The 18058-nt window shown below is 48.7% G+C and overlaps 1 protein-coding gene across 1 annotated transcript in view; it reads right to left on the reverse strand.

Moving 5' to 3' along the window:
* Positions 1–869: 869 nt before the first annotated feature.
* The window catches only part of LOC126539723 (clotting factor C-like), a 54372-nt gene continuing 37183 nt past the window's right edge, over positions 870–18058 (reverse strand). Inside the window, exons 14-16 of the mRNA XM_050186573.3 lie at positions 16763–17052; positions 6267–6434; positions 870–4720 (exon numbers count right to left, since the gene is read on the reverse strand). Coding sequence (XP_050042530.2) covers positions 4367–4720; positions 6267–6434; positions 16763–17052 — 812 coding nt within the window. The 3' untranslated portion in view covers positions 870–4366. The remainder of the gene's footprint in view (positions 4721–6266; positions 6435–16762; positions 17053–18058) is intronic.

Genomic DNA, 18058 nt, shown 5'->3' on the forward strand with positions numbered 1-18058 from the left:
AACTTACTTTCACCTTTACGCATCCCTCTTGCTATGTCATCATCATCCCTCATCACATCTTTATGTCCCCGTTCCCTCTCCCCCTGTGCAGAGTAGCAGGCTAGAGAACCTTAGCTCAGGCCGACCTCTCTGCTTTCTTTCAATTAAATTATCTCTACTCACTCACCCCCTAACTCAGTTACTTTACTTACATACTTATTTACTTACTTACCTACTTGGTTACTTTACGTACTTACTTCACTTACTTTTCTTACCTACTTACCTACTTATTTACATACTCAGTTACTTACTTACCTACCTACCTACATACCTACGTGCTTGCTTACCTGCTTGGTTACTTTATTCACTCACTCACTCACTCACTTTACTTTACTTGCTTACTGCTCCCGTTCCTTTAGACCCAACGTCGGTGACTTCAGTCTTTTGAAGATATGCCTTTGCTGTATATATAGCCTGGGTAAATATAATTTATTCCCTCAAACCGAAGCACTGTAGTCCAACGTTGTTGGACTCGGGGCTTTAGGCGGCGAACAGTCAAGTTCAGTAGCAGCGAGTCGATGGTCCAGAGACTGCTCACCTACTTCGTACGAAAAGGCGCAGGCTGAACGGACAAACCTGAAATTTCCTGGGTGTCTTTGTATGTAGTAAGAATTGTGTAAAGTCGCACATTATCCTGGTGCGCCTTTACGCACTCGCTCGTGGTGCATTTCAGACAGGTTTGCATTGACATTTCTGCGATCGAAATATGCGTGCACAATTGTCGCTAGAAGACGAGTGGTCAAAGAAAATCGTGAATGCTCTAACCTCGATAGGGGACGAATAATCAATGCCGTTTTCACAAGTGTCGGCCAGTAACGCAGCGACAAACGTTTCAAAGCAGTGTCGTAAAATTTATTGAATCCTTACAAACGACAACGTCCATTTGTCGCACTTCGCGCAATATTAAGTGGCAGTATTTTGTTTATCGTGGTCGTAGCAAAAAATCTAACCAACGGCATCGAAGTGAGGTGATCATGTTCCGATTATGGGATTCGGCAGTGTGTTACATAAGCTCATGAATGGCTGCCGCAGACTGTAGAGTGCCAATTCGATTATAGTTGTCTAGCGACCAAGGCTGACCCCAACGTACGGATTTGCCAAAGGGGGATCGCATAATAGCAATTGGGGGTAGAACGAAACTTCAAAGACATTACTTGCAACACAGATCCTAGTATCTGCGCATATTTTTGCTTACGCTTCAATATCAATATCGCTTTGCTTCTCGCTGGAGCAAGCCGACTACTTCAATACATAATAGCGCTGGTGGCAAGATGCGACTGCGCTTTACTACTTCAATACAGAAATTATGCTCGATATTAATTGGGAATAATCCACCCATCTCTTGGCCAATCCCCCATGGTGGGTAGGAGCCACACGTGTCACAGGCTCCAACAATCGCGCTGGTGGCAAGACACGGCTGAGCTTTACCTATATACATGCCGCAAAACGAAGAAAAAGAATATTATAGGCACTTGAGCAACATTTCACGAAAACACAAATAACTGTCTTCAGCTACGCAGTATATACGTATACCACTGCGGTATAGTCCTCCTTATGGTTATGTTAATTGCTCACCTGGCAGTGCAAAAACAGCACATGGCAGTTATAGCAGTGAGAAACATGGAGTTTCTAAGAGTTGAAACGGCAGTTAACGACGTCACTCGTGCAAAGATATGAAACGGAATCCACACGGGTACCCTAGATAATCAAACTTTTTTGTTTCGAGCATCCAGACGTATTTCTTTTCGCATCGTTGTTTCAGTCATGGACACTTGCGCTGCACTAGACGATGTCGAATAAATCGAAATCGATCACATTTCTCGCATGTTGCCGCTCATAGTTTGTCTACTTCGCTCATAGTACATGCAATGCTGCAGTGTTTTGGACATGTTGGCTGAAGGCAAGAGCCACCTGCTCCACCAAAGAAGCACGCCTGCCCGAACACTACGCGGAAGCCCATCATTTGTAGGTATCGAGCCCGAGAACTAAATGTATCGAATGTGGTGGGCGCAAAGCGAAATGCACGGACTGGAAAAAAAAACAGCGGCAACTCCGGCGGCCAGCGGCAATCAAGTCTACTACGAACCAAGCTACGTCTGGTGTGCGTGTTTCTAGCGATTCGCTCAGCCGGGAGGGAATGGTGGGAGAAGTGGTTACCTCACGAACAAAGGCTTAGTGCTCCGCGTCGTACTCTCTCCTTAGAGAGAGTATACTCTCTCCTTAGCTCCGCGGTTTCGATATTAATTTGAGCTCGAAATTCCCGCCCCGTCTCCTTCCAACGTGAACTTGTACTGAACAGAATGAACTAATTCGCGTGAGAACTTAATTCCTCGACCTCTCCTTAAGCCTCCACCATGCACCATTCGAGATGTGCACTGATTGCCTCAGCCGAAAAGAAATAAAATGCACACGTGTATATCAACATAGAGTTAATATTTGTATATATTTTGTGTCAGTAATATGTTCTGAAAAATGGTCAAAATGACGACCGCGCCGAATGTTGTGCATAGATTCTACATAGCAGGTGTAGCTTAATTTTCGCAAAAATGTGTTGGTGTTTCAAAATGTTTTTTTTTATAGCAAAGTTACTAAAGTGGAAATAAACTGATAGCTAATTAACGAAAACACACATAGCCCAAAGAGCGCTTCTCAAGAACGGACTGCTTCTCAAACAAAACGGGCATTATCTCAAACCGAACATGCGCCGGCACGAACGTGTCATTACGCATTAGGAAAACGTAACTTAAAATCAACTTCAAATGAACTGTTCATTAATCCATGCGACTGTTCTCAATATACAGCGTTCAGAACAGCTTAAGATGTCATCCTAATCTTAAGGCACCTCGCACAGCAAATGCAGACAAGTCTCGACAACTTATCAGAAAACTTCCCGTGGTATACTTTGACTAGAAACGCATGTTCGAACTGGACGTTATTAATGCCAGTGCATGTATTAACCCTTTCAGGACGAGACTCATCAATACGCAGAAAAACCTATATTTTCTATCTAAATGCGCAACGCACATCAAGAATAAGCATAACCAACAAAAAGAAAAGAAATTATATTTTGTCAGCAATACGCGGAAAACTTCAGGCAAGAAACTTGAAGTGGGCTTCACCCCAAGCTTTCATCATATGCGAACCATAGGGGTACATTTCATTTGCTTTACATCACATGTGTGACACCACTGTAGCTGGACATTTTGCATCGGCCTGTCTCCTCTGACCTTGCTTTCAAAAGACAGTGAGTTACGTGCCACACTTCTTCCTCGTCCAATGTTCCTGCTCCAAACTAACAAATGACGCTTGCTGCCTGTCATTCAGTATTGGCCGAAGACATTTAGCCAGAAATTTCTTACTCAATACTGAAAGTTGGCAAGGAATTTTTTTTCTGGTGTGTTGCCTGTAGACAACAATCGTCACTCAAGGGTTAATGTCGTGCTCTATTCAGATGTTAATCACGCGGCCGGGTACTGTAGTTTCTCCACTCTTGTAGACGGCTAGTCTTACAATTACCGGGTCACTTCTATCGCAAGTTGAACCATTGCGAATGGGACAGCTTTGGCGTTCACGTTGAGAATGCTGCGCACATCGCTTCTGTAATCGTTCTTACTAACTAAAATTATGCTGCAAAAAGAAAGCGAAGCAGGACCGCTTCGTGCAAATGAATCGGCGTAGGTGTGACGACACACGATAGCGATTTCTCTGTGGATTGGGGTCTTCGTCCTCAAGATCCACCCTTCTGACGCATTAAGCAACTACGATTGATGGGTTTTAACGTCTCAAAGCAACAATTTGGTCTAAACGAGAAGCTGCATAGCAAGACGCTTTGGATTTGATTTTCGACACCCTGTGTTTCTCCAAACGCATCTAAATTTAAGTACGCGAGAAGTCCTACCCTTTGAGCGCCCATGTCTGAATGGGCTCGTCCCAGAGACCGGCTATCAAGCTCCCGCCCATTGGTGCTCACAGATAGTATGCCATATCCCTTGAGCCACAGCGGTTTTCAGTGGCGTGTGCACAGAGTGCGTTTCTGTGTGATCAACCCGCAAAAAAATACATTGAGTCCATCTGAAATAAACAATAAAAAGGAAGCTACCAGCAGGCAAAAAACATCCCTTGAATTTAAGTTCTGTCTGTATATGCCGCTAGCTGTGAATATTCTAAGAAAGTCCAAACATAGGGTCCTGTCAGCAATGTCATCAACGTGTCCGTGCCGGTCTGGTGCCCGTCAGCAGACATGCCAAGCACGCTGTGGTCTTTGCTGCGAACGACGTCCTCAGCCGATCCGCGAGAGTGCGCCGCTCGCGTGACTGACGCAGACGCGTTACAGGAACTGGCGTATCCATTCGATGAACGCTGCAACCTTGGTGTACCCGCCGAAGTGGTTCGGCGCTCCGCAGCCTCGGGGCCCTCCCCAGCTGACGATCCCTTCCAGCACCCACACCCGTCGGTCGGCCACCGACTCGTCGACGAAGGCGAACGGGCCGCCGCTGTCGCCCGTGCAGGCGTCCACCCTTCCCTTGACGTAGCCACCGCAGAACATGTTCGAGGTGACCGTCAGGGGAAAGCGGCCCTCGCGGTAAGCGCGCTCGCACTCCTGCGCTGACACCACGGGGATCACGGCCTGTCGCAGGACGTCCGCATAGCTCCTGTTCTCGGTCTGGCCCCATCCGGTCGCCTGGAAAAGGAGGAGGAGGAGCCAAGTATGACGATTCCGCGACTACGCGACCGAATGAGTGACTACAAGAGGCCTTTCGCCTTTTGACAGCCCGTAGTCCAAGCCATCGAGCACTTCCTCTATCGCCCGTTGCTCTCGCTTCGACGTCGAACGTCGGTGTCTTCGAAAACTGTTAAGGCAGCTATACGTCTGGCCTTACACAAAGGGGAAAAAAACATGTGTGTATGTCCTCGCCAATTATCAGCTGAAAAATAATCCCGTGTTTAAATTAAATTCCTCAAATCAACACACCTGAAAGACAGCTTGTATAGTTGACGCTTAAGTGTGATGCATACTATATTTTGCGTAATAATTTTCCGCTATCTTGCATGTTGTTTCTCCTTGAACCCCCCCTCCCGATTCCCCGTGTTGGATAGCCAACCAGAGCTGGCTAACCTCCTTACTTTGAACTCTTTTTACCCGTTTTATCTCGGTCTGTTTCGAACGTTTCTGTTTGGTTCTCCACTTCCTATATATTTTACAGTGCTCTGCCCTCGATAGTCTTCCCCTGTATGCTGAAGGCCGTTTTCAGTGTAAAAAGGTGTTACCTTAATTGACTAGTTTTCTTCAGTCGCTTGAGGAATTGAGGGTTTTCTTCATGGGAGGCCGTGAAAACATGGTTTCTAGCCCCCACCCCCTACAGGTCACTGTCTTTCTGTCGATAAATTTTATTCCCCCCACCCCTTGAAAAGCAAGCCCTTTACAGCTGTTAAGTGCTGTTTCCCTAGCCATGTTTCCCACACGGCGTTTAAGCCAAAGAATTACAATGTAGTTCCCATTTATGACGCGATCAAAATAAATGGTGTCAGCCAGATGTGTCCACAATATGTGTCAAACTTTACACAAAGCAGTCGACTCCGCTTCACACGGTCTCATAGTAACTGACACGTCTTCGAACTTTTGTTACATCGTTAGACTACACCGGTTTCAGCGCCATCACGTTGTTTCCCAACTGCCTTCTCAGCTCTGCTGCGTGTAGGGTCGTAAACGTTCGTGTTAGATTTATGTGAAACGTAATACAAACGCCATAAACACACTTCTTACAGTTTGTAAGGTGCCAACATATTCTACTTCGTCACGCTCGATGTCTCACAACGCTGCCAACGTCTCGCGTCCCTCGCCCCATTTGTGTTGCGTTCGATGTCTGTAAACTCGACCAGACGTGTCGCATACTTTTAAGGTAACCTGTCTCCTCGTATATTGAGAAAAATATACATAGGAAGGTTAATGACGCTTAGCTATGAAGAAAGTGGTGATTATTAATTTATCAGCTTAGGACTACCACAGCATAAGTGGCAGTGCTTTAAGCTCTCGAATTAATTACGTCCTTGTGCGTTTTGACTTTGATTTGAGACATCGCAGAGGGCTGAACGTATAACCAGGCTTCCAATGCATACTCAACGTTCAGCGTTTCACAGATGGCACGTAAACATGCAAACAAGGTGGAACAGCCTACGCGCTTGCAGTTGAGGTACAATAATGAACTGGTTCATATACATATACTGACCACGCCCAGTCGGCCGTCGACGATGTTTAACTGCGACGTCCTCTCACTGGGCAGGCATATGGGTTGCACCCGACTGCTCAGCTCCACCGGCCTATCGAGCAGCACCATCGCGATGTCGGAGTCATATTTTACCGGATCATAGTCATCGTGCACGTGGATCTCCTGAGGCTGCAAAACATGAGAGCGAGCGGTGGAGACAAGTTTAACGGAGTTCCGAGAGTGTTGCAAGTACAACTGCCTTTTTGCTAGTATTCCTGACGCAAATAACACAAAATAATTCAATAGGGTTATTAGCTAGTATTGACCACCTGCATTTATATAGCAACTATCGATCACAAAACGTTCCAGAATGTAAATCAGTCATAGGAAACCAAGAAAATCATAGCAGAAGTTAACTTTTTTTTTTCGTAGTTGAACTCGACAATAAACGTCTGGATAACGGCGAAACTGAAAACTATTTACTGAAACACTGAAAAATATTTATCCCTAAATTTCTGAACAACACAATAGCCCATGTTCGCAAAAATATTCCTATGCTAATCTGCTAATACGCATCGTACATGTGGACCTCTTCAGGCTGCGAATTATGAGAGTCTGGATGGAGACAAAGTTACAGGGTGTCAAGATAGTTTTATGTACCCACTGCAAAAAAAAAGAATTTTTGCAAGACCGGGAGCAGCGGTATTTCCAAGTTTATCGGAAGCAGACAGGTTAAAATTTCTTTTAAAGGTGTCAGCGTACGCTAACACTTTTTGCGCAGCGAGATGCCACCAGATCTCAGTGTAAAAATAAATTGCCAAAATGCCTGCTTAGTGTAACATACAAAGGATTGATATTCAGTGCGGCGCCATTAAGACAACCAACGGCTCGGTGATGTCAACATGGATTCTTCGAGTGCATATTAGAATAAGCATGTGCTTTGGCAACTTAAATTCCGTTGCTGTCTGGTGCTATCCCATTCCGCACTTATGCGTTAGCACATTGCTTAAATAAATGCGAACATGTCTTCTGGGAATATACTAAGTGACGAGTGATGTTCTCTCCTGTCCTGTCATGTTTATTCCTTTGTATGAGTAGCAAGATTTGGATGCAGATTAAATTACGTACAGTGTTCGGAGCCGCCCGCTGCAGCGTCTAATAACCCGTGATAAGCGTTGAGATGTTAAACACCATAACTCTATTTACCATAGGCCAAAAGCGAACTGATATTACTGTGGCAGATAGCGCTGCTTCACATATTCAAATAAATTGCCTGCACAAGGAAATATTACTAGTATAATAAATTGCAATGTTCAGGTAACCAATAACAAACATTCACTATTGGTCTGTTTATTTATTTGCATGAGGGCACACGTTGCACCTGTGGAGATGAAGCTGTGCAACATTCAAGTCATATCCAGTTAGCCACAAATTATGACACTTGTAAGGGGGTTTATTGCAGCTCGTACGAGGGATCGCAAGTAGCTCTTGATCGCGAGTCCTAGCCGTTCGCATCAGCAGCCCGAGCTCGGGTCTCGCGCCGCAGCGTTGGCAGTCCGCACAGCGCCACATGCATGTTACCCACTACAATTGCCCCCGCCGCGAAGAGGAGCCATCCTGGCGACCTAAGGTGATGACACGATAAGGGGGTCGTGGTACGGCTTCAGACGACTGACGTGAACCGTCTCGCGGCCACGGCGGCGTTTGTCCGAAGATGGCGTCACCGGTTCCACCACATAATTCACCGGCGATGTACACGCGACGATCCGGTACGGACCCTGATATTTTGGAGCAAGCTTTGGGCTAAGGCCTGGAGATTGGAAGGGCAGCTGAAGCCAGACGTGAGAGTCCACGGCGAAGGACTGTGTGGGCTGCCCGTTGTCGCGGCGATCTTTGTGGATACCTTGGGTATCCGACGTGAACGAGCGAGCCAGTTGGCGGCACTCTTCAGCATGGCGAGCAACTTCGGAAAGAGGGGTGAATTCAGAGGCATCCGGATGATATGGTAGCATGGTGTCGAGGGTAGTGGATGGTTCACGTCCATAAAGAAGGAAAAATGGGGAGAAGCCTGTGGTAGCCTGAACGGCGGTGTTATACGCGTACGTCACAAAAGGGAGGACATTGTCCCAATTGGAATGATCAGACGCAACATACATGGTGAGCATGTCACCCAGAGTGCGGTTGAACCGTTCCGTGAGACCGTTAGTCTGTGGGTGATACGCCGTAGTGGTGCGGTGAATAGTGCGGCAAGCGGCGAGTAGCTCATTAATAACTTCGGACAAGAAGACACGGCCTCGGTCGCTGAGCAGTTCTCGCGGTGCGCCATGCCGTAAGATGAAATGCCGTAACATGAATGCGGCGACGTCGCGAGCAGCAGCCGAAGCAAGTGCAGCGGTTTCGGCATATCTTGTGAGGTGGTCTACTGCAACAATTATCCAACGATTTCCTTTAGCAGTGGATGGAAGAGGCCCATAGAGGTCAATGCCAATCCGATCAAAAGGACGTGCAGGACGCGGCAAAGGTTGCAGAGGGCCAGTCGTATGAGGAGATGTCTTGCGTCGCTGACAGGCTACACATGACCGAATGTATTTGCGGACATAAGAATACATGCCGCGCCAGTAGTAGCGCTGACGGAGCCGCTCGTAGATTTCAGGACGCCAGCATGAGCTTGTTGGGGGTCGGCGTGGAAATACGTGCATATGTCGGAGCGCAAATGGCGAGGGATGACTAGCAGCCATTTGCGACCGTCCGGCTGATAGTTTCGGCGGTACAAGATGGCGTCCCGTAGCACGAAATGGGTGGCTTGGCGACGAAGGGCTCGAGGGCATGTAGCCTTTGAAGAACTGTGAAGAATGTCAATGAGAGACACAATCCACGGGTCTTTCCTTTGTTCAGACGGCATGTCAGTAACAGCAAGTGTAGCAACCGGGCACTCTACGGGTGAGGGTGGCGTTTCGTCGGATCTCATGGGTGATCGGGAGAGTGCATCGGCATCAGAATGTTGGCGCCCGGATCGATAGATGACGCGAATGTCAAATTCTTGGAGCCGAAGAGCCCAACGTCCAAGACGGCCTGACGGGTCTTTCAGTGACGCAAGCCAGCAGAGCGCGTGGTGGTCTGTCACAACATCGAACGGATGGCCATACAAGTAAGGGCGAAATTTGTTTAACGCCCAAACTATAGCCAAACATTCTTTTTCTGTGACAGAATAATTGGTTTCTGCCTTCGTGAGGGCACGACTCGCATATGCAACCACATATTCCGGAAAACCAGGCTTGCGTTGCGCAAGGACGGCTCCAAGACCAACGCCACTGGCGTCTGTATGAACTTCGGTCGGTGCAGTCGGGTCATAGTGGCGTAGAACAGGTGGTGAGGTAAGCAGACGACGCAAAGTGGTGAAGGCTTGGTCACATGCCGGAGTCCAATCGCGAAGGTCACCTGGGCCAGCCAGGAGCTTCGTCAGAGGAGCGATGATGCAGGCAAAATTGCGTACAAAGCGTCGAAAATACGAGCAAAGGCCGATAAAACTTCGGAGCTCTTTCAGTGTAGTCGGCCGCGGAAATTCTGCGACAGCACGAAGTTTGTCAGGGTCGGGAAGGACGCCGTCTTTGGAAACGACATGGCCAAGTATGGTCAGCTGTCGGGCGCCGAAGCGGCACTTTTTCAAGTTAAGTTGAAGGCCGGCGGTGGCAAGACAAGTAAGGACTTCGCGTAGACGAGAGAGGTGAGTGGTGAAATCAGGGGAGAAAACTACCACGTCGTCTAAATAACACAGGCACGTCTTCCATTTGAGGCCTCGCAGAATATTGTCCATCATTCTTTCGAATGTCGCGGGCGCATTGCAGAGGCCGAATGGCATTACCGTAAACTCATACAGGCCATCAGGCGTAATGAAAGCTGTTTTCGGGCGGTCGGATTCATCCACTGGCACTTGCCAATAGCCCGATCGCAAGTCCAAAGAAGAAAAGAATTCAGCACCATGTAGACAATCCAGGGCGTCATCTATGCGCGGTAGAGGATAGACATCTTTTCGTGTAATCTTGTTGAGGCGACGATAGTCCACACAGAAACGAATCGAGCCATTTTTTTTCTTAACGAGTACTACGGGCGATGACCAAGGGCTGCACGATGGCTTGATAACACCACGGTCAAGCATGTCTTCAACTTGCTCGGTGATGACACGACGCTTGGTGGATGACACGCGGTACGGACGCTGGCATAATGGTGCGTGATGTCCCGTATCAATGTGGTGAGAGACGGTACTTGTGCGGCCTAACGATGCTTGGTTCCAGTCAAAAGACGCGTGAAACTCATTTAAAAGAGTAATTAGCCGCTCACGTTGTGTCGGCTCGAGGTCATCGGCAATGGAGCGACAAAAAACATCCGGTGGGACTCGGTTAGATGGCACATGGGGCGTCAGTGCTGTTACGTTGGCAGTATCGACGTCGTCGGCCATGGGGAAATGCACAATAGCGTCAGCGTCCACAGACTCGATGGTACCAATAGTCTCGCCACAGTGCAAAGCCAAAGTGTACGAATTTGGGTTAGAAATCAGTATTTCTGCAGCACCATGGTGAACCGTGAGGAGGGCGAAAGGCAACAATATAGGCTGGCGGCGAATGAAGACGGCAGCGGGTGTAAACATGACCGTCGCTTCGGCAAGCGATGCACATGAAAGAGGGACAAATACAGCACTGTGAGGAGGAAGGTCAGTATCTGAAGCTACAGATCCTGCTAAGATCGTGAACTAGAAAGTCGCGAGATGGCAAATCGCACAGAACGGAGAACTGAACCTCAGCACGTGCACAGTCGATGACGGCATGATGGCGTGACAGAAAATCCCAACCGAGAATGACATCGTGGGAGCAACAAGTTAACACAAAGAAATCAATGGAATACAAAATGTCTCGAATCAGCACTCTGGCAGTGCACATAGCGACTGGCTGTACTTGTTGCGCACTGGCTGTTCTAAGCAATGGAATCGAAGGCTTCATGGTCACTTTCCGCAATGCACGACAAAGCTTCTCGCTAATCACGGATACAGCAGCACCTGTATCGACGAGCGCAAGGGATTTGATGCCATCAACGCACACTTCAATAACGTTAGCGGGGGAAAAACGAGGACTTTGATGTTCCGACGATGACGCAGTTCGTGCCTCAGGAACTGCGGAAATCAGTTTTCCGCCTCAGCAGTACTGGCACTGGGTCTACGACGCATGGGTGAGAGTGAGCGCCGACGAGGGGAAGGCGAGCGACGAGTGCCGTAGAGCTGTGACTGCGGTGCCGGTATGTCATCAGCAGCGTAGACTTCTGGTGGTGGTCGTGAAGGCATACGGAAAGGTCGGAAGTCGGAGCTGGGTCGTCGCGGGGTGCCCATGAAGGCCGGCAAGCGCCGGCGGCAGAAGCGCACTACATGACCCGGGGTACCGCAGGCATAGCATATTGGGCGGTTGTCAGCAGTGCGCCAAGGATTTGGACCCTGCTGCTGTGCACTGAAAAAGGGATCCGCCGGCTGGCGAGGCGAAGGCGGAGGAGAGAACACCGGCGGGCGAGGCGCTGAAGGCGGAGGAGAGAACCCCTGTAGACGAGGCGCCCGCGCAACGGCTTCAGCATACGTCAGAGGCGCGGCCACGGGAGCCGGCTGACACGGAGGTGGAAGAGCTTCGGTCACTTGCTCTTGAATTATCTGTCGGAGCGCTGGAGTCAAAGATTGAGAAGGCTTCTCCGTGGTCGGCAAAATCGAGAGCTGTCGTGCGACCTCCTCGCGCACAAATTATTTTATTTGCGTCAGCAAAGTTGTGTCGTTGTCGCCAATAAATAATGCTGCTAGCGAATCTTCCGTAGGCGGTGGGCGCCGAGCTAAGATGCGTTGTTTCCGTAGCTCGTCAAAACTTTGGCACAAATTGATAACTTCGGCCACGATACGCGGATCCTTCGCTAACAACATCTGAAAGGCGTCCTCATCAATGCCTTTCATAATGTGTTTTATCTTGTCCTGTTCTGACATTGACGGATTCACGCGCTTACACAGGTCAATGACATCTTCGATGTAACTTGTGAAAGTTTCACCGTGATGTTGCGCACGCCCCCGTAAGCGTTGTTCTGCGCGAAGCTTGCGCACAGCGGGGCGCCCAAACACTTCAGCGAAACTTGTTTTGAATGTGCTCCATGTTGCGAAATCGTGCTCGTGGTTTCGGAACCAGAGGTTCGCGACGCCGGTTAAGTAAAACAACACGTTGTGCAACTTGGTGACGTCGTCCCACTTGTTATGTTGGCTCACCCGTTCGTAAGATGACAACCAATCCTCCACGTCATGATCATCGGTGCCGCTAAAGATGGCAGGATCACGCTGGCGCAACACACCGGAAACGATGACCGCCGGAGGCTGTGGTGCATGTTCCTGGGTGGTTTCGTCAGGCATGGTCGCAGCAGTCGGTAGCGTCCGGCTTCGGAGTTCCAGTTTCCGAGGTCTACCCCGCAGCTCCACCAAATGTAAGGGGGTTTATTGCAGCTCGTACGAGGGATCGCAAGTAGCTCTTGATCGCGAGTCCTAGCCGTTCGCATCAGTAGCCCGAGCTCGGGTCTCGCGCCGCAGCGTTGGCAGTCCGCACAGCGCCACATGCATGTTACCCACTACACACTATAATACCAGTTTAGAGATACCCTTCCCCAAACCTTTTGAAAAATGCAAGGTCCTTTCATTTTGTTCAGTTTACAAATGTGTGTGGCATGCTAATGTATCACGTAGCGCATCTTGAGGAAGGATATGTCAAAACTGTTACAAATCTCGCGAATTCCGCTAGGCCGCAGATGTGGCTTCACAACTGACCGGCTTAAATTTTCGACTTGCAACGTATGCACTAAGGTGAGTCATTAAATGGTTATAAATGGTAATATTCGGACAGAAACTCTGGCCTTTAAAACTCTGGTCTTTAAAATATGATCCCTGTACACAGGTAGCCTATACCTGTAGAGGCTGAATCGCACTGTAGGTGCGATTCAGCACGTATCTTTTTCTAAAGTCAGGTCTAAATACCAAAAATACGGTATTCTAATGCTGGAAAACGCATGCAAAGATTTTCTTCGTGTAAGAACTGTACGTTAAGTGAACTTGAAGTAAGTTTCTTTCGGCTGTTCTACAGCTGATTGTCACAATGTGTTAGCACTGCGTCTCATGACTCTGCCGGCTATCCTGCGCGCACCGCTTTACTGCTAAAGCGAAATAATTTTACTCAATTAATGCTTAGAAAACACGCATACTTCCGTTCTAAATGGGGGTACGATATTAGTTTGCGTTTTCATATGTCTAGCACGCTCTCCTCTACGTTTCGTGGCACACCCCATCTCACGTGTGTTGAAAAAAAAACTCACACCAAATCACCGTTATCTTCGTGGTCAGCGCCTTTCCGTCCCGCCCACGCTCGGTATGACGCTTGCCGCAGTGAGGTGAGGTTTCAACATCAGCTAATACCACAGCGACCTCCCACACCGTGCACCTCGTAAAGTTTAGCTGTTAGCTGACGCTTCGTTTACCAATGCGTACCGAGAAGAACGGGCATACACCAGCTAGCTTATTTTTATTGCAGCGCCAGCCCGATGTCTTATTCAAAGTGATCAAGCATTTGAATTCATAGATTTCCTTTACTCCATGCAAGCCAATTTAAACGAAAACCCACAAAATATGCCCCCCCCCCCCCCCCCCCTCCTTGCTCCACTTCGATCGTCGTTCGTATATATGCTCGAGAAGTCACCGCCTTGTGAAACATGTGCCTCAAATTTACTGTCATCCCCACCTCGCACATACCGACTGGGCCACACCGTTCCCCTTCCAAAAATATACGAGGCATATGTACGATGCCAGCGCCTTTGTTACCTTAATCCTCTGCAGCGTTCTCGCCCTGTTTTGCGCATTATTTAAGCGAATGTGGGTTTCCGTGCAGATATTTCACCCACAATTGAGGAACTTATTAACTATGACTATTTCGAAAGAATTAAGCATTCGGAGGACGCATCTAAAAGAACCTTGAGATAAAGTTATTGCACTAATCCAGGCTATTACCAGGGCACTGGGTCTGTACGAGAAGCCAATGCCATGTGAGCAGCGGCCACTTTGTAAACGCTTCCTGAACAGGTTGTTGCCGTCAACAACGTTCCACTAGAAAGGGAAGAAACGTCTGAGGGTGCGCAGGTATATATATATATATATATATATATATATATATGAAGTGTGTGTTCTGAAATAAAGTACTTGGCGAGTGCAGCGAGTGTCGCGTATTCTTGCGTGTCTTCGCCTTGTCCTTGTCAGTGCGCTGATTCACCACCAAGATATGATGATGAAATGGCTCATTGAGCGAAAAAGTCGGCGACGTCTGTAGAAGTGAAACGGCACCTCAGTTCCCATTCACTGCGACGCCCATGTCACGAGCGCGCGTCGACGGAGAGAGCTGGCAAATTAGAACACCTGGGAAACTATAACGTAAAGCTATTCAAAACTTTCCTATTCCAATTCTCCAATCAGCCCTCCACGATTGGTCAAAAAATTTTGGAGTTACCACCCACTGCGCCCGTCTGTCACGCGACGGGACGGAAACCGCGAAAACGCCTCATATCATATATGCGCACACTGATTAAGCATGGTTAGACCGAACGAAAGCAAAATAATTTCTGGTTCGACGTATTTTTTACCATTAGCGAAAAAACCGTCGTTTGACCAATTGATATCGGTCAAACGTTATCGGGCTCCGCCCATATTACGTGTATGTCACGCGACGTCACAAAACCACAAAACTCACCACATGTACGCGTTAAAGACGCATTCAGATTCCGAACAAAGCTGACAGTTTCTTCTGAAGAGCCGGAGACTGCCCCGTTCCAAAAGGAATAGAAGATGGCTGCCCGCCGATCGCTGTGGTACTGGCTATTGGGAGCTGCCGGGGAGCACGCATTTATTTGCGAATACTATAAAAGATGTTGTGTGGCAGTATGACGTTATCGAGACCTCTCGGCACGTATGCGTCATTGCTCTGCCAGCTGTGCTGAGGATCCGTTTTAACGGCATTCTTAACCTACCGTTGCACGCCGCCGCCATTTTCGACCAGCCACCGCAAGTTCAGTAAGGGGAAGCGTACGAAACACAGACACTGGCACCACCCTCCTCACCCGGTTATCTACTCTCACTGCGCTGGCCCAGCCCCATCTAAACTCTCTCCATTTGAGCAAGCTCCTCTCCTCTTCTCAGGCAGTTAGGTAAGAAAAGCTGCTCAATGTAGGCAATGCTATTCGCTTTGAAAGCAAAAGAAAGTGACATTCTATAAACGAGAAGCGCGTTTGATTGGGCTTTTCAAACAGCGCTGCGGGTTACCGCCCGTTGCTTGCGTCGGCGGTTACGTAACTTTGACGTCAGGCGATTGGAATGAAAGCAGATGGGAATAGTTTTACGTTATGGGGCTCACGATGCCGCTATAGCGCGGCAGGTGTTGCGTGAGCGAAGAGAGCATCAACGCGACGCTACGTCACCAGCGCGCCCAGACGGAGCACATGCCGTGACGTGACGCCGTGCAGACCCTCTTCACTGGTTGCTTGCGTTATCCGCGCCATCGTTGTCCGCGGAAGCTATCGCCTGCATTCTAACTGCCCCTCGGTAAGGCCAAATCAAAACGCACCAAGCGTTTCACGCGCTGCCTTTCACGCGAGGAGTTCATAAATCGAAGAACAACTCAGCGGCGTTCGATTGGACGTTATTGTTTTCGCAGTCACAACTCGTAAGTGCTTAGGTGTCCTCCGACTTGTTTTTCTAAAATCCATCCATAGAACCGCATGTTCGACATAGAGCTGCTGCTCGACAGTTTTTGTGTACGGCCACCACGTATAGCATCGGTGTGATATGGATGTGATATCCAAAGAGAGCGGCACGATTTCCCGCCAAAGTGAAGCGCATCGCTGTGACGTGTAGTGAGTGCTACGCGCAGTGCCCTCAGCCTCCGGGACCTCCGTTCTGGACGAACCATGGACGCGCAGCGCAAATCTCAGAGGTGATGCCGCAATTATACTCGACCACAGCCGTAAGATCCAGCAGAAGCTCAGCTCGCGAAACCAAACCACTGTTGTTCGCTCTCCCTAAGTGCTTCAAAACATAGCACTAGACGCCGAAATTAAAATTTCGCTTCAACATGGCTGTCACGGAAATGAGCGAACCTTAATCGGCTGGCACATCTACACGCGTTCTCCTCGAGTTGGACAGCACTGTATTTATCACTTCACTATACAAACTATACAAACCAATTTGTACTCGCTTGTCGAGCTAGCGCCATTAGCGGTATTACGGTAGAATACTCGTTCTTTACCCGACGGACTCATTTTCATTTGGCAGGGTATGCGTAATATTTTGTCTTTTGTTTTTGTTCTTTCGGCGTGCGGCCGCTATCGTGCGCATACTGCGTGACCACCTTGGAAAAAACTCTGGTGTCTTTTTTACACTGCTATTTGTTGCGCAAAAAAAAAACGTGTTCCATACTCACAGTGCGCACTTGCACGAAGGCGTCGTCGAGCGCGTCGTCTCGGTGGTACTTGCCCACGTAGATGCGCAAGTCCTTCGGCGCGTGCAAATTCCCGCGCCGGTCCCTGGCGACGCAGTGCGCCGCCGTGACCACCCAGCTCTCGGAGAGCAGCGTGCCGCCGCACTGCAGGTCCCAGGCCTTCTCCCCCGCGGACCACATGGAAAGACCCACTTGCCACGGCCACTGGCCTGCCTCGCTCACGTTCCCGTGGTAGATGAACGGCGATCGCGGAGAGTCCGAGCGACCGCACACTGCGGTTCAACAGTTCACTGGGTGCCTTACGTCATACTCGTTCTGACTGTACCTCAGATGCCCTAGATAACTCTTTAAAGCGCAAATAGAAATTGTCGTGCGAACAGCATCATAAACAATATTCGTAATATTTTTCGATGAAGCACCAAACCGAGATTTAAAACTTTGCAATACAAAGCGAAACAATAGATGGAGAGAAGTTGAATATTTGCAATAACTTGCCAGTTTAGATTGGAGAAAGTTGGAAAATCTCCGGATTCGGTGCGCTGTGTAAATAGTGAGATTTAAAGTCGCAGTGAACGCAGCAGCAGAACCAGCAGAGCGAAGCGGTATTTGCTGTCTGGTAACTACAGGTGTTATGTGCGAGGAGACTTTTGTCAAAGCAGGAAAAGGGTAGCGACATTTATAGCGTTACTAAAGCATAAATAAGAAGCAAACCTACCAGTAAGATATATGAAAAGCAGATGGCCTTAAATACCTGTCGTAACACCACGAATAAACAAGGCTATTAGCGCCATTTAGGCACTCTGACGACATAGCAATAAAAATACCATGCTCACACCTCTCCCGAATTTTGAACAGACAGTCATTTTTTTTTTCATTTAGACGTTTTCTGAGATAAACAGGAATCCACCACCCAAGCACTCCGTACAGGTGGTTAACCAGCGAACCTGAAACGTGCGGCCCTGGGGTAATCCGGACGGTTCGTTAAGCGACGGCTCGGTAGGTTGGCGGGTCCTCGGTACGCAGTTGCTTGTTGCGCTCGGGTGCACGAGCCTGTTCTTGTGCCCGGGCTGCAGCATCGAAAGCTGCCTGCGCCTAGGGAATACGTATAACGCGTGGCCTACCCATTTCACAGTCGGAGAGAAACTGCTGTGCGCGCGCTCGACTGCGACGGAGGGCAACGACGGCACTACTGACGCAGCTAAACCAAAACTACCTTGATAGTACAAAGCTTTTCACTCTCAGCCACCTTAGACAAACTGGACAAGCGCCCAATGACCG

The sequence above is a fragment of the Dermacentor andersoni genome, chromosome 3 (genome assembly GCF_023375885.2).
Source record: "Dermacentor andersoni chromosome 3, qqDerAnde1_hic_scaffold, whole genome shotgun sequence".
Taxonomy (NCBI): Eukaryota; Metazoa; Arthropoda; class Arachnida; order Ixodida; family Ixodidae; genus Dermacentor; species Dermacentor andersoni.